The sequence below is a fragment of the Salmo trutta genome, chromosome 17, assembly GCF_901001165.1.
Source record: "Salmo trutta chromosome 17, fSalTru1.1, whole genome shotgun sequence".
In the NCBI taxonomy this organism is placed as follows: Eukaryota; Metazoa; Chordata; class Actinopteri; order Salmoniformes; family Salmonidae; genus Salmo; species Salmo trutta.
The window spans coordinates 21414670-21437920 of record NC_042973.1 but is presented as its reverse complement, the minus strand read 5'-3'; the positions used below and the strand labels follow the sequence as shown (position 1 = coordinate 21437920).

The window sequence follows — 23251 nt, the reverse complement described above, 5'->3', positions numbered from 1 at the left end:
CTCTGCCAGAACAGGCCTGGTGTATGGTCCACTGACAGAGAGATTAGGAGGTCGTAACTGCATTGGACACATTCCCTTTTGTTGAGTGATTATAAATCGGGGTGGCAGCCAGGAACACATCTCCCTGACACTGGTCACATATTGATGTCCGCTCCTCTCCTCTCCTTAAGGAGAACCAACCAAGAAAACTGCCCTCCAGGGATATGACACAGTAAGCAAAGCACGGTCTGAGCTGGGTTCTCACAGGCAGCATATCTGACAGCCCCCATCTGTATTATGAAAGTGATGCCTGGGCTCCCCAATGCCAAATTAGCTGTTGGTTCTCAGTCTGCAGGTATGGCACTGTGTTTGTGAACTAAGGAGTGGACAATGACAACTTGATATCACATCACAGAGGAATGCATTTTCTATTGTATTGTATTATTATACATAATCAATACTGAATACCTGGTCGCTGGATAACTAACTATACTGGGTCTGTAATTACATTTCACCCCCTCACCAGCCACTGTTAGCAAGCTGCAATGTTAATCCAACAATCCAATGACAATGTTCCAAGTTAGGAAAGGTATATAGCAGATGCGTTATTATGCTTAATCTGCCTTTAGACTCTAACAACAATATTGATGGACAGTATTGAAAATGTATTGACGGTTGCTTCAATCAATGCATATGTTATTGTCAGTCTATTAGCAATATTTAAATGTCTCACTATATGCTAATTGTGCTATGCTTTGAGATTGTGGTGGAGTTTTTGTTGTCACCTTGCCAGTTTGAATTCTGCTCCAAGGGAAGCCCACACTCTGATTTATATGCTTCCACGGTCCGCCGTTCAACCCCAGACTGAATTGAGGGTGGTGCTTGCCAGGGAGAAGCCATTAAGATTAATTGAAATTCAATCAATTCATTTAATCTCCCAGCACACACACACAAACACATGAACAAGTTCACAAATACTCTGCCTCCGAGAAGCAGACCCAGTCCCATAAGACAGACCAAGCTAGCATAACAAACGCAGATCTGTCTTTCTATGAATTATGCAAATATCATAGAACGGTGGTACGTTTTTAAAAAGGATATGTGAATTTGTATCATCCTCCTGTTCTACTATCTCTATGTTTTGGACACCAGCCTGCATTATGGAGCGGTGTACCTACTCATGTAGTGCCAACAACATTAGTCTGGTGAGGAACAATCTGTCCACATAAAGAAGTCAATGAATGGAAAGGGTGTCAGGTCATTGCAGCAGGGAAACCAATTCACTTCAGAGTCCCTTACAAATGTAGTATGTAGGAGAAGTCTTAGGTACTCTGACATACTCTGACTCTGGCATTCTGACATGTTCCCTGTCAAGTATTGATAATGAGGTAGAGCTGGGGTTGTATCAGGAGATGGGATAGTAGGGTAGAGCTATGGCAATGGTGGAGTTTCAAGGTAAGACCATTTAAGGTGATGTTACAGTGAACATTAGGGTTATATTGTGTGTATTGTATGATAGACAAATACCCCTTTCTCTAATAGTCCTGGAACGTATTAAAACTCTTAGAACTGCTTTGGCTTCACATTTTACTATTGGATACCCTTTTCTGCACAGTACAGACACACATTTGAAATCTGCATCCCCCTTATTTATAATTAGATGTGGTTCATTTATATGATTGAACATGAATACATTTGATTTTTGAAACAGCCTTTTTCTCTTTTCAGCTTGGAAGAAGATCAGTAGAGTGTGGTAGTGGCGTTAGGGTTCCATATTCACACAGGCTTTATGGGACGTGGTCCAGCAGACATTTTACCATAATCTCATTAATAAACCGTCATAAATCTTAAAAAAGCAGAGCAGGCGGACAAGGAGGAGGAGGAGGAGGAGGGGGAGAAGGAAGGGGTGAGTATATTGGAGATGTAAAACGGAACAACTTATTATAATGTTCAGTGGGCCAAATTTAACAAAGATAAACCAACAATACATAATTACCTGAAGGAAACTGATGCTATAATAATCTGTTATTATCGATGGCAAACATGGTAGACTGATCCTTTATAGCTACAGTATCAGCAATGTGGGAATGTAATGTAATGTTAACTTTGTATTCACATGCTCAGTCAATACATTGACCCATAGTGAGTTCAGTGCTAATGAGCTCTGTAATTAATATGCAGCTACCACTTAAGAGTTGAAAGTAACAATAATCAGACATCCCCTATTGAAATGTCATTCTTGTTCAACCCTTCCACGGATATGATTAACACAGTGTAATTGACATGATTAGGAAACAGATTTAGAAACAATCCAGTTGAGTTAAAGACGAGGGCACAGATAATTAATGACTCATTGTTTTAATCGATTAATATCTGGCAGTGGGAAGGGAAGGCTGAAGGGAAGACTTCATTTATGTTGCTGCATGGCTTGAAGCTGTCAAACTTCTTTAATGGATCCTTTTTCCTTCCCTCTCTTGGCTCCATCTTCCATCTTCTCTTCCTCCTCCCAGCTGAGCCTCATTTGACTCTTCTTCATCTTCTGTGTTACAGGGCTGTGTAGGTTTCCCTTCTTCTCAAATATTTTATAAGAAAAATACAAGTTTAAAATAAATAAATGAATAAATAAAATAAACTAGAAAAGACCATCTAGAAGTATTCAAAATGTGTCTTCTGCATGCCTTTTGGTGAATATGTAATTTTCTTTGACATGTACAATTGTTTTCTTTTTCAGTTGTTTAAAATCCAGTTAGCCCAGGTCCATAACACTGTGCTGACATCTGTTGTTCTCTCTCTCTCTCTCTCTCTCTCTCTCTCTCTCTCTCTCTCTCTCTCCCTCTCTATCTATCTATCTCTCTCTCTCTTTCTCTGTCTCTCTATCTCTCTTCCTCCATATCTCTGTCTCTCTCTCTCTCTCCCTTCATATCGCTCCCTCTCTCTCGCTCTCCCTCAATATCTCTCCCTCTGTCTCTCTATCTCTCTACCTCTCTCTCTCCCTCCATATCTCTCTGTCTCTCTATCGCTCTCTCTCTCTCTGACAGGTGGGAGGCCACACCATGCTGCCCATCCGCTGGATGCCCCCTGAGAGCATAATGTATAGGAAGTTCACCACAGAGAGCGACGTGTGGAGTTTCGGTGTCATCCTCTGGGAGATCTTCACCTACGGGAAGCAGCCATGGTTTCAACTGGCCAACAATGAGGTACTGTAGCACACCCATCTTTGTATTCTGCTCTTTTTCTGAAAAGCAGAAATGAAAATAAGCAACATAACCACACAATGCAATAATGTGCATTCGGCAGTTGCTGCTGCCTCGGCAAAGACTACCATCCAACAGTCACACTCGTACTAAAACCACATCAGTGGATAATCAGGGCCAGTGATTCATAGCGCTCTTACTAATCCCTAGAATGGTGCAGTGTGGGAGAGGCTAATTGGCCTATTCTTAGAGTGGCCTTTGGGCTCAATATTGGACCAGAAGAGAAATCAATTAAGACTTAAACAAAGATGACAAGAGAGCAGCAACTAAATGATGTTAGTGTGAGCTGAGAGTGTTGAAATGAAATCACACCCATTTACACACAAACACACACACAAGTCTTATAGCCACCATAGATATAAAAGATAAGGGATGGCATGTGAGCTGAGCAACAGCCATTTTACACCAGGCTTTCTATCTACAGAACATAGAAGTAGTGGTGATGTGTAGACAGTCACTGTGCCACTGAAATTCCTCTCAACCAACCACCATAAAGACATCACACTGTTGACATTGACAGAAGCTATGAAGGACTGTACTTATTTGTGAGTTCAATAGTCCACCAAACTAATTCCACCATTTTTTTAAAGGCATGAAAATTAAAATGTCAGAACAACAATGCCCCAAGTTCCAGCCAAACGTCAGCATGTACAGTCTGACAGAGCCAGTGTTTATATATTTGCTTGTCCCATTACGTTGAGACCTGAAAAGCAGCATTATGAATCAATCCTGAAGCCAGCCATAGGTATAGAAACCATAACCAGAGCCCCAGACAGAAGTATTTTATAAATGTGAATTATGTGAATGTGCTGTGAATGTAAATGTGCCCGGTCTCGGCTGCAGTCGGGGCTGTGGTGACTCACTGACTCAACGAACGCCTGTGGAAAGAGCCTTTAGGCTGCAGTTGTGCAGACAGCGCATCACGCTGACGACAACACAGCCTCTCAAAATGCTCCTAAAATAAACACAGACAGCAGAACAAAGTTACCATACTCACTGGAGTTGATATGTTTAACCCTACCTTGAAGTGGTCCTATTTTTAGCTACACAGGTCTCAATATGATATGTACCAATAAACACACCTACTATCCAATCAAAATGAGCAGCAAAGCTAAATAACATGACAACATCAACAACATAACATGAAACTCACAGGTGGGCTTCACTAGCATGGCAATCACATTATCATCCTTGACCTGTTTGACACTGCAGAGTGGATTAATTGGTAGTGATTGTTCATGTCGGGTTCCTTTGTGTGTGTGTCTGTGGATGGGAACGTGAACGTGAGGCAGTTATTCTCATAGCCATTCAACAGAACACACCGAACAAACACAGATCAATACAACTCATAGAGTCCCAATTTCCCCCATAGCCCAAAGGGATCACCTGCGAAATGAAACATGTCCCCAGAGCCATATATTTAGAGAGTTAGGCCAACTTTAAGAATGTTGAATGTTCTTATTCTAGAACATTCAGTTACATAGCATTGTTTAAATATTCCCCATGTAATGTTAATGGGGAATGAACCATAGAATTAGGAATTAGAATACTCATTTATTTAATGAGGGTGGGGACAGACAGCGCATCTCAGTAGGAGCACAGTTCACAATGCATGTATCATCTCATCATGGTAACTTTTTGTCATGTGATAGGTAGGCCTACCCTTTCTGCAACATAGCCTATGCTACAGTAATATAAGGACTGAACGCATGTCGAATTTACACATCTGCATCTGGCTTTCGGGGCCCACCTTATTTTTTAATTGTCCATTTTTATTGCAGCATATCACTCGAATATAAACTCAGCAAAAAAAAAACGTCCATCTTTCAGGACACTGTCTTTCAAAAATAATTCCTAAAAATCCAAATAACTTCACAGATGTTCATTGTAAAGGGTTTAAACACTGTTTCCCATGCTTGTTCAATGAACCATGAACAATTAATGAACAAATTGCAATGTCTGTACTGTGAGACACCTAAGACAGCGCTACAGGGAGACAGGATGGACAGCTGATCGTCCTCGCAGTGGCAGACCACGTGTAACAACACCCGCACAGGATTGGTACATCTGAACATCACACCTGTGGGACTGGTACAGGATGGCAACAACAACTGCCCGAGTTACACCAGGAATGCACAATCCCTTCATCAGTGCTGTCCACAATAGGCTGAGAGATGCTGGACTGAGGGCTTGTAGGCCTGTTGTAAGGCAGGTCTTCACCAGACATCACCAGCAACAACGTCGCCTATGGGCACAAACCCACCATCGCTGAACCAGACAGGACTGGCAAAAAGTGCTCTTCACTGACTTGTTGCGGTTTTGTCTCACCAGGGGTGATGGTCGGATTTGCGTTTATCATCAAAGGAATGAGCGTTACACCGAGGCCTGACCTCTGGAGCGGGATTGATTTGGATGTGGAGGGTCCGTCATGGTCTGGTGCGTTGTGTCACAGCATCATCGGACTGAGCTTGTTGTCATTGCAGGCAATCTCAACGCTGTGCATTACAGGGAAGACATCCTCCTGTGATACCCTTCCTGCAGGCTCATGACCCTCCAGCATGACAATGCCACCAGCCATACTGCTCGTTCTGTGCGTAATTTCCTGCAAGACAGGAATGTCAGTGTTCTGCCATGGCCAGCGAAGAGCCCGGATCTCAATCCCATTGAGCACGTCTGGGACCTGTTGGATTGGAGGGTGAGGACTAGGGCCATTCCCCCCAGAAATGTCCGGGAACATGCAGGTGCCTTGGTGGAAGAGTGGGGTAACATCTCACAGCATGAACTGGCAAATCTGGTGCAGTCCATGAGGAGGAGATGCACTGCAGTACTTAATGTAGCTGGTGGCCACACCAGATACTGACTGTTACTTTTGATTTGGACCCCCCCCCCCCTCTCTTTGTTCAGGGACACATTATTCCATTTCTGTTAGTCACATGTCTGTGGAACTTGTTCAGTTTATGTCTCAGTTGTTGAATCTTGTTATGTTCATACAAATATTTACACATGTTAAGTTTACTGAAAATAAACGCAGATGACAGTGAGCGGACGTTTCTTTTTTGCTGAGTTTAGTTGCTTTAAATCAGCGGACGCTCTCGCAGTCTTTCTCTCTCTCCATCAATTCCATTCAAATTGCATCCAAAATAGATCATCCTTTGCATATACTGTAGATGTTCTAGCATACCCTTTCACGTAATAAATTCGATGCAGTATTAGCCATATATCTAATGAATGATGGGTTATGCATAGGCCTAAGTGGCCTCTGTCTCTTGTGCTATACGCACCTGTGCACCGCTGGCCTTATAAAAACTCTCCTTAGCTCGTAGAGTCCCACGAAAGCTAACCTAGAATAGCTTGCTGGAAAAACTACTATTAGATTATTCAAAGAGGGATGCAAGCTCTTGTTTGCTGAATGTTAAATACAGCAGCCAATAGAACTCAAGGGGGGAAGAGAGAATGCGTGATGGCGGTAGGCTGAATCAGTTATTTATTTACACCCGTCACCCATAACCATTCAATCTTCGTGAAGAGAAGTGAAAGCCGTCTGCATCTTATTCTAGTCCTAAATTATTCAAGCATGTCATTACAATGATGAAGATAAGGACAACAAAACGTATTTCATTTAATTGTTGAAAGCGAGGAAGGAATGAAGCAACATTAGGGGAAATATTATGAAAGATACTAATTGTAAAAATGTAAAATAGGCCCTATGATATTTCCAAATTCAATCAAATTTGCTAGCCTATAATTGTAACTTTGAAGGCCGCATGTCCTGCACCATCATTGCATGTTCTCTCTCAGCTTGATAGTTTGAACGAGGTGTGTAATTTCAGACACATAATACGGTTTAATACAATACAGTACAGTAATACAGTCCACCCTCAAAAAGATTAGCCTACTGGAGCTTGTATTGTTTATTTATCCAAGAGCGCATAGCTAAATTAATGGGCTTTTATGTTTTTCTGTTGTAACTTGTTCGTAATGTGCGGTAGGCTATGTAGACCTACTGGATAATGACACAATCAGCTGGGATTTTTTGGGCTTGGGCTCATAAAATGTCTTTAATTAATGTATGGCTCATCTAGCTCAGGTAGCATCAGGCTTGAATTTTCAAAACAATAAAAGCTTGAATCAAATCCAGACATATTTATATGCTTTAGAATGACACTTCCAGTTTTGATGGGAGATATTGGGTTACCCAGGAGAAAAGGGATTTATTCTTGGAATGGAACATTTGTAAAATACCGAAAAAATATTCAACCCTACTCTGCATGTCCCTAACAGGCATGTCTGACAAAGGGATATTGAATGCACTACACTACGCTGACTACACTGCAAGTTTGTTTGTTAATGTGTACTGCAAAACCTCATACTTTGAAGCGTGCTTTATGACCTTGACATTGCACTCATATAATTACTGCTGTACAAATAATGTGGTGCCATAGCCTCGGGGGTGCTAACAACGCTGATTAAGCAAAACCTAATTCTGCCTGTAAATGGCTTGTTATGCTTTTGACAAACAGTATAATGCTCAAAATTGGGTTGTAATGAGTGACCTCTCTCTCTTTATCGCTCTCATTCTCCTACCCCAGGTCATCGAGTGTATTACGCAAGGACGGGTTTTGGAGAGGCCACGAGCTTGTCCCAAGGAGGTGTATGACATCATGTTGGGTTGCTGGCAGAGGGAGCCCCAGCAGAGGCTGAACATCAAGGACATCCAGAAAATCCTTTATGCCTTGGGCAAAGCCACACCTGTCTACCTGGACATCCTGGGCTAGTGTACGTTGAGTTTTGTCTGTCTGTCTGTTTTGTTGTCTGTCTCTACCCAACAGATGAACAAAAACCCAGGAATAACTCAAACAACGAGTACCTTATTGCTCCACTGGCAAACACCTACAAAATGGGGATGGACTTAAGTGCCTGCTACTCCTTTCGATACACTGGATAACAGTCTTAAAAAAAAGCACTTTTACATTTTGTTTACCTGCATTCAAAAATGTACAGTTGCTGTATACTATATGAAGAGGACATACTAAGTTTTTCGTAAAAACAGCCAACTTAAAGTATCACAAAAAAACAAAAACAAAAAACAAGAAGAAAACGACCAAAAAAACGACCAAAAAAATTCTATAAAAAAAAGCTGAAAACCCTGGAAATTTGTTTTGCTTTTGGGATCCTGCCATCTTGGCAGAAGATCAAACTCCCCAGGTGATTTTCTTTTTCCTTTTATAAATATATATTATATATATTTTTAATTTATTTTTATTTTCAAAGTGTGGATATCTGCCATGTTTCTCGCTAAAGGTACAGTATGTCACATGTTGGAGATGACTGCTTGATATTGGCAAATCAGACAATTGGCAGGGACTTATTAAAGTAGGCCTTACTGCACTCTGATTGGCTGGATCTATTCTCTGACTCTGGATCCAACGAGGTGATTAGTTACTGATGGGAAACAGCTTTTCAATGAGACATGGAACTCATAGAAAAGACAGAGCCACCAATCAACACAGACATCTTAATTTAAAATTGAATGTATATACTGTACATTTCTATGTCACAAAAAATATGTTAACTTATTTCATTTCCTATTTAGACTATTTTAGTTTCTTGATGTGTTGTTATGGTGAGTGAATTCTATAGATATTTTGATAATCTTTCATTTTTTGTTACTATGTTATTTCTGTTGGTTTTAATGAATTTCATCTACTTTATTTAGGCTTATCATTTTGAACATGTGATTATAATGTGACATTGTGAGTCAGGATGTTAGGCTGCGACATAAAGAGGATTTAGACTCAGTAGAGTAATCAGGACAGACTCTCAGCAAGATGCTTACAGTAAAGTAGAAAGTGATTATGAAGATCTTACATAGCCCCCCACTCCCTCTCATCCCAGCTCATTGTTTTGTTCTTTCAGTGTAATCTAGTAATAGTCATGTATCTCATGTACAGTACATCTAGCCAGAGAAAAGAGCTATAGCTATGATATTGCATTATTAGCTGTCAGTTGCTGTCTCCTAAAAAGTACATTTTTATGACATTGTAGTATACTTCATCTTGTTTTCCAGGTTGTGAATAATGTTATTCACCGGCCTTCAAATAGTCATGACACTGACGTTTCAATTCTGGCAGTTTATACAATAGGCAATGCACTACTGGACATTATACACATTGTAACACTATACATTCACATACTAGCAGTACCTTCCTCTCATTTTCCATACTCTAAACACGTAGATTCAAGTTAAAGCATTCATCTAATGCAGGCTTGAGAATGTTTTCTTCTCTCAATGTGCACAAGGTTCCATTAAGCAAACGATCCTTTATGTTCCCCAGCTCTCCCAATGTTAAACAATAGCAAACTTGGCAAAACACAGTGACGTGAATTATTCATTAAGTAGTAGTGATAGAGGACTCTGTAGCTATGGGGGTTGTTTGAAACATTGCACTGTGATGACAAACACTGGGGCTTTGGGAGAAAGTGCTCTCTCTCCCTCCTCTCTCCTCTCTCTCGCTGCTCCTGCTTTTGCTGAGTAATGTGAATCATTCAAGGTTGTGTTTAGTCTCAATAACACCCCAATGATACATCCATAATTATTCAATGCTGAGCCATACTGGTACCATGTTTTGCCTATCTGCATTTTCTTTAACAAGGAGAGATATTATTTTGTGATCATTTTCATATTAACATTTATGTACACAATCATTTGTCTACTTCAACAAAAATGTATTTTAAAAGCTTCAATATGAATTATCTGGTCAAAACGTACAAATAATGTACTTTTATTTCAATTAAAAGTTCCTTCATGTTAGAATGGCGACATACTCAACGTTTTCTCATCGTTTTTTGCAAGTACTTCAAAAGTAGCTTTTCCATTTTCTGCCTACTCATCACAACATTGCAAAAACTCTTCTTCACCTTAATCTCTGAGTTCACATCTGCAATGTGTCTGAGGTGCATCCGACTATAGGAATGGAAAGCGACTGGAACATTTGCAATCTGGTCTCTTAGTTTATTCCTTCTCTTCATATTTTGAAAAATCCAGTAGTTGTCTCTGTATGACAGAGCACGGAGGGGGGATTGCAGAAGCTTTCCACGAGAGTGGTGTGACTCCGATATGGTTATGTGCGATAAGATGCCACTTCTTTTAATATTCCTGTCTGTCTTCAGGCCTGCTGCTGCCTACTGTCTGCATTGACTGACTGTCTGCATTGACTGACTGTCTGCATTCAATAACTTCACAATGCACCTGCATGCATCCTGATCTCCCAGGAAAAGTAAATGAGGAGATTTCCCCTGGTAGTGCACCACACAACCCTATCCTGCTCCTTCCTGTGATTGAAACTCCGCTAGTTAACAACTCTGCCCTCTTCCTTTCATAACACCTCCTCCATGGATGAGTGCACAAATCCAGCACAGGCTCAAATAGAGGTACACTTTACAGACTCGTTATAATTTAAAGAAAAAAACATAGGGTGACTTTTACTCATCAAATGGAGTGCACAGAGCCCATTCATGCCGGATGAGGTCCTAATTGGAAGGAAACAGACAAATGTCACTTTGAGAATGTTTCAAAAAGATCCTATAGGAACCAACAGACTCAGAGACATGTTTATCAACAGTCTGCACAACACTAGATTGAAAATGTTTACAAGTATAGTAAACTTTGAGGAAAGGAACATTTAGGCATTGGTGCCACAAGGCGAAGACATTTCTAATAACATAAAGAACAGTACACATTGATGGTCTGATATAGTATTATTTTCAGTCATTCACATTAGATAGTTTCATTACAGTATTTCATAATGAATCACTGAAATAAAAAACATGTTGGCATTTACGTTTGCCCCCTGATAGTCCCCTCATACCCCTCTCATACCCCTCTCATAGCCCCCTCATACCCCTCTCATAGCCCCCTCATAGCCTTCTTATAGCCCCCTCATAGCCCCCTTCACTGTACTGTATCAAACCCAGTGTAGGGGACAGGGTGTTCTCTGGAGGTGTTGGGAGTGGGACATCACAACTCCTGTCACTGTATCCTCAGGATTAGTCCCATCATTAGGTGTGTGATTGTGACAGAAAGGCCATCGCCAGAGCCAAGCATTAACCCCATTTACCTTGTCAATGACACATGGACAGAGTATGCTTTAGTACTGATGGTAGCAGCAAGCGGGGGGGAAGACGGTGGATGGGGGACTTTCAGAGGGCTATTGAGGGGAAAGAGAGAGCGTTGAAGGGCAACGTGTCTTTATGTGATGTATATTTATTATTTATCCCCCTGAGCTGTCAGAGAGGAAATAGATGAATTAGTTGTTTCTAAGAATACCAGAGATGGCCTGAGATGGTGTGTGACTGAGTGGAGAGATCATCCAGGGAGAGTGACAGTGACAGGAAAGAGGTGGACAGTGGGGCAGCTCCATAGGTTGCAGCTCACTCTAACCAGTACACCTTGCAGACAAGGGGGGAAATGACCAATGAAATGAGTTTTTGGCCCCAGCTTTAAGATATCCCTTAAATTTGATGGCCATGCTGGGGGTAATCCCTGCAGGTCAGAAGCTATGGAAAGGAGGGCAGAGCAGAGCTTTGATGGTGCAAGGTTATATGCTTGCATGTTTTAGCACAGGGACATAGCGCCATAGCCGTGGGAATTAGGGGTGCTGAGGGTGCTGTAGCACCCCCTGAAAAATTGTAATAAAAAAATATATTAATACACATATTTATCAAATAAAATCTCACAAAAGTTGTACACTGGGCCTTTATTAGTCCTGTATTAGCGGACCGATACAGCTGTCTGTAGCGCGAATAGGGTAAAAATCACAACATCCCCACCCCCAAACATCTTCCCGTGGCTATGCAAAGTGCTGTCTATTAGCCAGAGCAGAACAGAGCAGATAGGAGAGCAGAACAGAGCAGATAGGAGAGCAGATCAGAGCAGGCTGCCGGTGTCCTGTTAGAGCTTCTGCAGTGAAGAGGCTGACGATTGATGAGGGGTTTAAGACCTTAATCATGATGGGGAGGAGGGAGGAGTGAGGAGGGAAGCAGGAAAGCGGAACATTGCAGTTGATATGAGCTCTCTTTGAGCACTTCATAACCCAGGGGCTTGTGGAGCTAGGCTGCTACACCACAGACACACACACGGCCTGCCTGCCTGCCTGCCTGAGCACTCCTCTGCTATCTCCACTAGTCCCCATACACACAGCTGGAACTGCAAGCTTACACCAGAAACATAGACTAAGATACTTTCTTGTTGCTAGCTTATCAAGTTTTGCTGCTATGTTCGTAATTTTCAATAAGGTAATGTTACTGAATTTTGGACAGGATGAATATCTTATGCACTATGGAGTTAGCTTAAGTGCTGGTGTTGCAGAACAGCCATCCAACCAACAACAGGTAGTTATCCTCTCTCTGCTTCCCTGCATAATTAATCTTTTTTGACTTACCTTCAAAGCATTTAATAAAACATTCTGTGTCTGATTTTAGAAACACCTCTTCATTTATGAGACTAGAAACCAGCAGTTACCCCTTTTATCTTGGAGACTTCAGTAAAACCGTACAGGTTCAGAAAATAGGTATTTTGGAGAACAGTTCAAATAAGATTTTGTGATGGCATCTTCTGTCAGATGTTAGTCCTATGACAGATAACTATGACAGTTGTCTCATAAGCAGTTTTGTACTGATTTACCTTGACTTTGCATGTTGTGTTTTTATGGGCCTAGCTTGTTTGAAAGAATTAGCCAATCACAGTTGATCCGACTGTTGTCCTAGATGCATTCAGACACAGCATTGATACCACATGCATCATACAATGACAAAACACGGGAAACTGGATATTTTCTCTCAGAAACATGTAAGAAAGAATTGGAGTGTAAAATGAAGAGAAAATGAGAAAATCCTGCCATATACAGTGATGCATACGTCCACAAAAATGGCAAGCCCGACTCCATTTCCTGGAGGGAGGGATGAAATTGACTGCAGCGTTAAGACTTCAGACGGGATGTCACCCAGGAGCAATCTCCTCCGCTGTCAGCAGACTTTGACATCTAGATTAACCTTGATGCTGAACATTTTCTGATGGAGTCTCATTGGAATGCAAAAAGCATATCCAGGCTTCCAATCCAGGGCTCTGACTGCACTGGCCACCCTCCCATCCACCTACCTCCTTGCCTCGCATCCCCCCTGTGCTTAGCCTAAAGATTACGACCTTACGGTCGCTGTAAGTACATCTTTCCTGTAAGGTCGGAACGGCAGGCTGATCAGGACACCATGAAGCTGGCGTGATATATCGCTTTTTAAAACATACATCAATCCACGGATGGGAGATGGTGCTGTACACCTAATTATCCCATTATCCAAAATGATACATTGAGAAGATTTAAATACTGCTACTTTTTAATGAAACTGCCGTTTTCATCAGCATGCTAGCTAATACTAAAGCAAGCCATTGGATTCCACAACACTTCTGGTAGTTACTCACCCAAACGCTAGGCATCACATTTTCATGGAATCCAATGGGCTGCTATAGCATTAGCTAGCCTATCATTCTGACGACAACATCAGTTTAACAAAAAATGTGCTGTATTCCAAACTTCTCGATTCATCGTTCATCATTTCGGGATAATTAGGAGTACAGCGACAGGTACATTTTCCCAGCCATATACGGCGCTGGGCTCCACATTCTGGCATAGAACTGTTCCGAAGAGATAGAAGAAATTAACTACATTCGCAAAATCTTATGGCTACCCTGTGCTCTGCCCTCTCCCTCTCTCTGTGTGCGTGCGTGTATGTACCTCTCTCTGGGAGATGTTGTTTGTGCTCACTGAGTGGGAGGTGATGTTGGAGTGCTGGAACAGAAGCACTGAACAAACACTGATCCAGCCCACCTCTCCTCCCCTGCCTCTTCCTGGCTGGCTGCTCCAGTGGGAAGGGTTGGGCCAGAGGGCCAGTGCCGATAGCTGTGTTTAGGGCTCTGCCTGCTTCTCTCTCTCTGTTGACTACAGGGCCAATAGTTTCTCAGTTTTTTCCACCACAGAGAGAGGATGTAAAGCTATTACACCACAGAACAATGAGTGTCAGTCAGAGCAGAGAGAGAAGGGGAGAGAGAGATCTTAAAACCTGCTTTACTGTGTCTTCAATCTATTATTCAGTCCACTTTCTCTGTTTAGTCAGCTTGCAGAGGACCTTCAGGTTTTCAGTATGATTACAACCAGGAGTGTCTTTATTTAAATGGTCATCACCTTTCATTTGTTTGCTTAACAGTCGGCCCTGCACTAAGCGCTGCTTTGAAGTTTAACTTCTAAATGCAATACCTACTGTGAGAGGAGTGTTTGGCTGTTTCAAGAATAGAACAATCTCTGATTATTGTGTCAATGCATGGGTTGTAACAGCAGGATCAACGATAAAACTAACCCCCACTTCAGCTCACAGAGTGTTGCCATCGCTAAATATTCTAGTTTGTTTTGAGAAGTAAGTCACTGTTCTTATTCATTATCTTATGCTGCCTGTAGTCTCTTGCTGTTGTGGACTAGATCTGCTATGGTAGACTGTATCGGGAGAGGATATGGCTAGGGATCTTAGGCAGGGCACATAGTGTCTGACCTTTTCCACTCAAGCTGCACTGAGCTGCTTCCTGCTTGGAGCTGATAGCAATGGGGGTTTCATTAAACTTCCTCATCTCAGTCCTAGTGAGGCCACTAGATGTAACTAAACCCCAGATAGATACCGTTTCTCTCTACCCGTCCACAAAACCCTCAAATCACAGGAATAGTGTGAGGTCTGTTGAATATAAACACAGCAAAAAAAGAAACATCCCTTTTTCAGGACCCTGTCTTTCAAAGATAATTCGTAAAAATCCAAATAAATTCACAGATCTTCATTGTAAAGGGTTTAAACACTCTTTCCCATGCTTGTTCAATGAACCATAAACAATTAATGAACATGCACCTGTGGAACGGTCATTAAGACACTAACAGCCTACAGACGGTAAGCAATTAAGGTCACAGTTATGAAAACTTAGGACACTAAAGAGGCCTTTCTACTGACTGAAAAACACCAGAAGAAAGATGCCCAGGGTTCCTGCTCATCTGCCTGAATGTGCCTTAGGCATGCTGCAAGGAGGCATGAGGACTGCAGATGTGGCCAGGGTAATAAATTGCAATGTCCGTACTGTGAGACGCCTAAGACAGAGCTACAGGGAGACAGGACGGACAGCTGATCGTCCTCACAGTGGCAGACCACATGTAACAACACCTGCACAGGATCGGCACATCCGAACATCACACCTGCAGGACTGGTACAGGATGGCAACAACAACTGCCTGAGTTACACCAGGAACGCACAATCCCTCCATCAGTGCTCAGACTGTTCGCAATAGGCTAAGAGAGGCTGGACTGAGGGCTTGTAGGCCTGTTGTAAGGCAGGTCCTCACCAGACATCACCGGCAACAACGTTGCCTATGGGCACAAACCCACCGTCGCTGGACCAGACAGGACTGGCAAAAAGTGCTCTTCACTGATAAGTCGCGGTTTTGTCTCACCATGGGTGATGGTCGGATTCGCGTTTATCGTCAAAGGAATGAGCGTTACACCGAGGCCTGTACTCTGGAGCGTGATTGATTTGGATGTGGAGGGTCTGTCATGGTCTGGGGCAGTGTGTCACAGCATCATCGGACTGAGCTTGTTGTCATCGGACTGAGCTTGTTGTCATTGCAGACAATCTCAATGCTGTGCGTTACAGGGAAGACATCCTCCTCCCTCATGTGGTACCCTTCCTGCAGGCTCATCCTGACATGACCCTCCAGCATGACAATTCCACCAGCCATACTGCTCGTTCTGTGCATGATTTCCTGCAAGACAGGAATGTCAGTGTTCTGCCATGGCCAGCGAAGAGCCCGGATCTCAATCCCATTGAGCACGTCTGGGACCTGTTGGATCGGAGGGTGAGGGCTAGGGCCATTCCCCCCAGAAATGTCCGGGAACTTGCAGGTGCCTTGGTGGAAGAGTGTGGTAACATCTCACAACAAGAACTGGCAAATCTGGTGCAGTCCATGAGGAGGAGATGCACTGCAGTACTTAATGCAGCTGGTGGCCACACCAGATACCGACTGCTACTTTTGACCCCCCCCCCCCTTTGTTCAGGGACACATTATTCAATTTCTGTTAGTCACATGTCTGTGGAACTTGTTCAGTTTTATGTCTCAGTTGTTGAATCTTGTTATGTTCAAACAAACATTTACACATGTTAAGTTTGCTGAAAATAAACACAGTTGACAGTGAGAGGACGTTTCTTTTTTTGCTGAGTTTACAATGCTGCAAAATAACACAATTAAGTCAAAGCCATAAAAGAAAGTCCACATTTCGTAGCACACTCACTGTTTGTTGATGATGAGAGCATTCTATTAGTGTGTTGGATTGAGGGAGTGGCAGACATTGCTGTAATGTTTCAGTCTGTTAAGGATGAAGTACAGTACAGTGGTAAATAGCATGCCACCTGATTCTCCATTAGCATCTGTGCTGAGGAGATATAGGGTGGCCCTCCTCAGAGGCAGGCACCTGCACTGACACCATGCAGACATGCCTGGTTAGAAGCTGCCAGCAGGGTCAGAAGGACCAGACAGGCAGAGAGAGAGAGAGAGAGAGAGAGAGAGAGAGAGAGAGATGGAGGCTCTGACACATTCAGATCAGACACTATTAGCCTCATTGCATGCATGACATTTTGAAAACCTAACTCTCTTTCTTTCATACACCTATAACTATACTTCCTTCTGATACACGTCCATGCTTTTTCATCACAATATGGTATTCAGGTTGGTTCTGGTGGGAAAGGCTGTGGATAAAGCCTGATATACAAGGCTATAGAATGTTCAAGTTTAGGGTGTATAGCAGGGTTTCCCAACTGGCGGCAGGTGATGTTATTTCAATTTTTGGAAATCTGTTCCAAAGTATTCCCACACATAATAGAGAGGTTTGAAATTATTCTGTTTTAGTTTAATACTAAATCCGTTTGGACTTCTTGTGGTCAATTTGCAGTTTACAAATGATTTTAAATTATGTTCTGGCCCCTTGACCATCCGCTCAAGAAGAAATCAGCCCACGACTGAATCTAGTTGATATATAGCTGGTATATAGTGTGAGTGATTTCATATTCCATGGGAAATTGTACTCTGGAATCTAGATCTCTGTGTGTGTGTGTGTGTGTGTGTGTGTGTGTGTGTGTGTGTGTGTGTGTGTGTGTGTGTGTGTGTGTGTGTGTGTGTGTGTGTGTGTGTGTGTGTGTGTGTGTGTGTGTTATTAGTTTGTACATGGGTCTACTGCCTCTGCTGGGCGGACACAGTGTGTCATCCATTCTATGTCATCCACTCTGTCCTTTCTAGTCCCACCTTTTGTACTGATCAGACTAAGGCTGCCAAGCGTTTGATTGATTTTATTAGGCAGAGAGAACATAGCAAAGCTCCACATTTTACATTTCACTCAGAAAGTAATGCCTCTCTCCCCCCTAGCAGTAGCCGGGCTTTCATCCACAAAGGAGCCTATCCAGGAAACCCTACAAAGCCGTCAGCGTGCACGACACAATGCTTTCCTCTTTGAAGCCAGCTAAACCTGTCTGAGAGGTTGTGAGCATCAGGACAAGTCCAGACACAGACAGCACAGTATATCATCTCATCCTAACGCCATGGCACAGCCTCACTGATTCCATCATCACTTTATTCTCTAACAAAGCAAAGCAGAGCAGACCGCCTCAGTCAGTCTGTCCAGCCTGTCTAGATTCGTGTGTGTCTGCTGGGTGACATGCTGTGCCAGTCTCAGTGCCAACCCATCAGGGGTCCTGCCACCCTCTAGAAAGGAGGCAGTAGCTGGAGGGCAAAAGAGGAAAGGTAGATCAAACTAAGAGAGATGCGACAGGACTCAGTTTCCCATGAACAATATGATGAATCACACTTCAGATAAATGTTGGTGGGAGAGAAATATATTACAGTGTTATGTACAATGATTTTACAGCACTGGCAATGCATAACTGAGGTCACCCAACAGTGGGGATACGATTATAGTATTGATTAGAGTTGGAGATACAACTCTCCGTCTGATGAAACAAACTATATCAGATACATTGTATAAAGGAGCAAAAATACAATAAAAACAACCAAAAAAACTATACATTATACTATCCATGTAGTAGGCTTCATACGCTACTATACTGTACACACCAACACTTTTCCATAGCTTCTTGATCTTAATAATATATTTATCTTCCAGTAAATATTTCCTATGAAATATGGTGCAATATTTAAATGTTTGAAGCAGTTGTATGTTGCCATAACTACTGTATAAGAGTGTTGTTCCCTGTGCGGCTATTTTTCCACCTGGGATTAACTGAAGAGTTGTGACTGGAGGAATTGAGTCAAGGGTTTATGGAAATGTCTCTCTATCTCTGTGTAACGAGTACTTTGTGTTTTCATTTCCATCAAGCTATGTACGGTTGAAATAATAACTTTGTGACGCCCTCTGGCATCATTGGTAATGTATTTTTCACATGAGAAGTCTTAGCTAAGCGCTGATTCTGCTATTTCTCTTTAGTATTTTTCTCTCTATCTCTCGGTGTGTCCAACCCTTGTTAGAGTGATTAGGGGAAAAAGGTGTGAAGTTAACTCATGGTTCCTCTGTTTGTATGTCATCTTTAATCCATTGTGTTCTGTTTACTTATCATCTATAAACTAAAAACAGCTGTAATTAAGTATGTATCCAACAATGATTTATGTAGACCTATTCTATAAATAAATCGAAAACCACAAAACTCCAATCTCGTGATTTTTTATTTTTTATTATGTGATAAATGTGTTATGAAAGCAGCAGTCATGATGGTATTACATGTTAAAGATGATATTCTAGGTTCACAACTTTTGAGTTGTGCAGGTATATTGATGATGGTACATTCATGCTGTATCACTTATTGAAGTGGGAAAATGCATAAATCATCACCATCCTCATCATATGTTGATTACCCATGTGTAGTTTAGTCCAGTTCTCAGTCGACCCCTCTCCGCCCAACTGGCCACCATTAGTCTGACCTTGAGGGGGAATAATTCAGTCGTGTTCGTCCCAGCAGGCCGGAGCATGATATAGCCTCAGCTGTCATCACACTCGTATATCCCAGACCAGGAAATCACTTTTCCTCCACTGCTAGTTCTGGCTGGGTGTCTCTTGGGCTGGCTCCCACACTGTCTATTCTCCCCTCTCCTCCACCTGCAGGGCCTTGATAACCTCCTCAGCCACAACCCCAGCAGAGAGGGCAAGTGTACTCCAGCCTGTCTACCACCCCGCCAGCCTGCTAGTCTGCCAGCCAACCTCAGCCCCTCTTCAGACTCTGCAGTCTCACAACTCTCAGTCTGACATCCTATTGGGCTGCTGTTCCTATGTCTCTATGGGAGGTCTGTACACTACTCATTATACAGTGTATTTAGGGCACTGGATTTCACAACTTATTAAGTCAAATCCAGTGCCCTAAAAGCACTGTATAATGAGTAGTGTACAGTCAAATTATTTGACTCTATGGGTTGAGTCATCCAGGCAGCATGTTGACTCTGGTAGAGTTTCTGAATACACCTAAATTGTCTGTAAAAAATGGTATTTTTATCCCTATTCAATGACAATCAGCAACTCATTTCCAGGACAACAGCACATTATTGTTATGATCAAAACAAGGTCCCTATTTTTCCCTTTCCCACTCTGTCTTTACTTGTCTTTTTCGCGCTCCCTCTCTCGTTTTAAATCTGGCAAGTCGATTGCGTTCAAGAGATGTAAATCTATAATTCTTTGAATGACAATATAATATTTTACCAATGTTTTCTAATATTAATTAATTATTTTGTTGTGATGACTTGACTGCCGGTATTGGAGGGAAACGATTTCCTGAACATCAACGCCATAGTAAAACGCTGTTTTTAGATATAAATATGAACTTGATAGAACTAAAAATGCATGCATTGTCTAACATAATGTCCTAGGAGTGTCATCTGATGGAGATTGTAAAAGGTTAGTGCATAATTTTAGCTGATTTTATGGTTTTGGTGACGCCTGTCTTTGAATCGACAATACATTACACACAGCTATTGTCAATATACTCTCCTAACATAACCTAACTTTATGCTTTCCCCGTAAAACCTTTTTGAAATCGGACAACGTGGTTAGATTAAGGAGATGTTTATCTTTCAAAGGGTGTAAGTTAGTTGTATGTTTGAGAAATTTGAATTTTGACATTTATTTGGTTTCAAATTTGCCGCTCTTGAAATGCACCTGCTGTTGATAGGGTGCGCCACGGGTGGCACGCTAACGTCCCACATAGCCCCAAGAAGTTAAGACAGTGTGATTGATAGCTGTAAATCTATTTGAAGAGTTTAATTCCAAAACACTATACGTCCATTTCCAGAAGTGTTGGTAAATTTGGTTTTATTGTTTAAATACATTTTGAAAGAGATCAGTATGTTTTTTCACTATCTAATCATGGCATGGGGTTGTTCAATAACAGACATGTACTTCTTTAAATTATAGCACCTGATAGTTTCATTTCAGAGAGACACATAATCCAGTGTTCTTCCAAAATACTATATATCTGCCTCACTCTCAGAGAAATAAGTAGTACTGTAGGTTTTAAATGTAACAAATAACAAAAAATTTTATTAAGAAATTTACAAATGATACATTTGTGACATCAATATTTAAAAAATTATAAAAAATAATAACTAAATACAGTAATGTGAGTTTTGCATGTAAAACATTTACATTTTACATTTTAGTTATTTAGCAGATGCTCTTATCCAGAGCGACTTACAGTAAGTGCATTCATCTTAAAATAGCTAGCTGTGCCAACCACATGTAATAGTCAAATGAACAGGATACGAACATTCCATTGCAGCTAAACAATGGATATCAAAATCAATCAAATCAAACTTTATTTGTCACATGCGCCGAATACAACAAGTGTAGACCTTACAGTGAAATGCTTACTTACAAGCCCTTAACTAACAGTGCAGTTCAAGAACAGTTAAGAAAATATTTACCAAACAAACTAAAGTAAAAAAATTGTAAAAAGTAACACAATAACATAACAACAACGAGGCTATATTCAGGGGGTACTGGTACCGAGTCAATGTGCGGGGGTACAGGTTAGAGGTAATTTGTACATGTAGGTAGGGGTGAAGTGAATATGCATAGATAAATAACAGCGAGTAGCAGCTGTGTACAAAACAAATGGAGGGGGGTCAATGTAATAGTCTGGTGGCCATTTGATGAATTGTTCACCAGTCTTATGGCTTGGGGGTAGAAGCTATTAAGAAGCCTTTTGGTCCTAGACTTGGTGCTCCGGTACCGCTTGCCATGCGGTAGCAGAGAAAACAGTCTGACTTGGGTGACTAGATTCTCTGACAATTTTATGGGCTTTCCTCTGACACCGCCTATTATATAGGTCCTGGATAGCAGGACGCTTGACCCCAGTGATGTACTGGTGTAACGGTCGTCGTAGTAAGTGACCAAAGCGCAGTGGGTTGAGTGCTCATTATATATTTATTTTGAACACTTAAGAAAACAAAAAACGTACGAACAAACAAGATTACAGGCTAAACACAGCTATGCAATCACAACTTCCCACAAAACCCAAACAAAACACACCCCTCTATATAGGACCTTCAATCAGAGGCAACGAGGAACCGCTGCCTCCAATTGAAGGCCAAATCAATAAACTAAACATAGAACAAAAAAGACTAGACTAGAACATAGAAATATACTAACATAGAACATAGCCCAAAACCCCCGGAAAACACTAAGCAAACACCCCTCTACATAAACACACCCCGAACCACATAAAACAAATACCCCCTGCCACGTCCTGACCAAACTACAATAACAAATAACCCCTTTACTGGTCAGAACGTGACAACTGGGCCGTACGCACACCCTCTGTAGCGCCTTACGGTCAGATGCCAAGCAGTTGCCATACCAGGCGGTGATGAAACCGGTCAGGATACTCTCGATGGTGCAGCTGTAGAACTTCTTGAGGATCTTGCCAAATCTTTTCAGTCTCTTGAGGGGGAAAAGGTTCTGTCGTGCCCTCTTCACGACTGTCCTGGTGTGTTTGGACCATGATAGATTGTTGGTGATGTGGACACCAAGGACCTTGAAACTCTTGATAGTACCCACTCCACTACAGCCCCGTTGATGTTAATTAGGGCCTGTTCAGTCCTTCTTTTCCTCTAGTCCACGATAAGCTCCTTTGTCTTGCTCACATTGAGGGAGAGGTTGTTGTCCTGGGACCACACTGCCAGGTCTTTGACCACCTCCCTATAGACTGTCTCATCATTGTCAGTGATCAGGCCTACCACTGTTGTGTCGTCAGCAAACTTAATGATGGTGTTGGAGTCGTGTTTGGCCATGCAGTCGTGGGTGAATAGGAAGTACAGGAGGGGACTAAGTACACACCCCTGAGGGGCCCCAGTGTTGAGGATCAGCGTGGCAGACGTGTTGTTGCTTACCCTTACCACCTGGGGGCATCCTGTTAGGAAGTCCAGGATCCAGTTGCAGGGGGAGGTGTTTAGTCCCAGGTCCTTAGCTTAGTGATGAGCTTCGTGGGCACTATGGTGTTGAACGCTGAGCTGTAGTCGATGAACAGCATTCTCACATAGGTGTTCCTTTTGTCCAGGTGGGAAAGGGCAGTGTGGAGTGTGATTGAGATTGTGTCATCTGTGGATCTGTTGGGGCGGTATGTGAATTGGAGTGGGTCTAGGGTGTCCAGGAGGATGCTATTGATGGGAGCCATGACCAGCCTTTCAAAGCACTTCATGGCTACTGACGTGAGTGCTAATGGGCAGTAGTCATTTAGACAGGTTGCCTTCACTTTCTTGGGCACAGGGACTATGGTGGTCTGCTTGAAACATGTAGGTATTACAGACTCAGTCAGGGAGAGGTTGAAAATGTCAGTGGAGACACTTGCCAGTTGGTCCGTGCATGCTTTGAGTACACATCCTGGTAATTCAT

General features: G+C 42.2%; 1 protein-coding gene across 6 annotated transcripts in view; it reads left to right on the top strand.

The window, feature by feature from the left end:
- Window positions 1-10044, top strand: part of LOC115151838 (NT-3 growth factor receptor-like) — a 289545-nt gene extending 279501 nt beyond the window's left edge. For 3 of the 6 annotated variants that reach the window (XM_029696115.1, XM_029696112.1, XM_029696117.1), the window contains exons 16-18: window positions 2530-2535; window positions 3018-3176; window positions 7823-10044. In XM_029696115.1, coding sequence (XP_029551975.1) covers window positions 2530-2535; window positions 3018-3176; window positions 7823-8008 — 351 coding nt within the window. In that variant the 3' untranslated portion in view covers window positions 8009-10044. Of the gene's footprint in view, window positions 1-1707; window positions 1886-2529; window positions 2536-3017; window positions 3177-7822 lie in introns of those variants that run through there. The other 3 variants (XM_029696116.1, XM_029696113.1, XR_003867375.1) reach the window with 2 other exon arrangements.
- Window positions 10045-23251: the final 13207 nt, after the last annotated feature.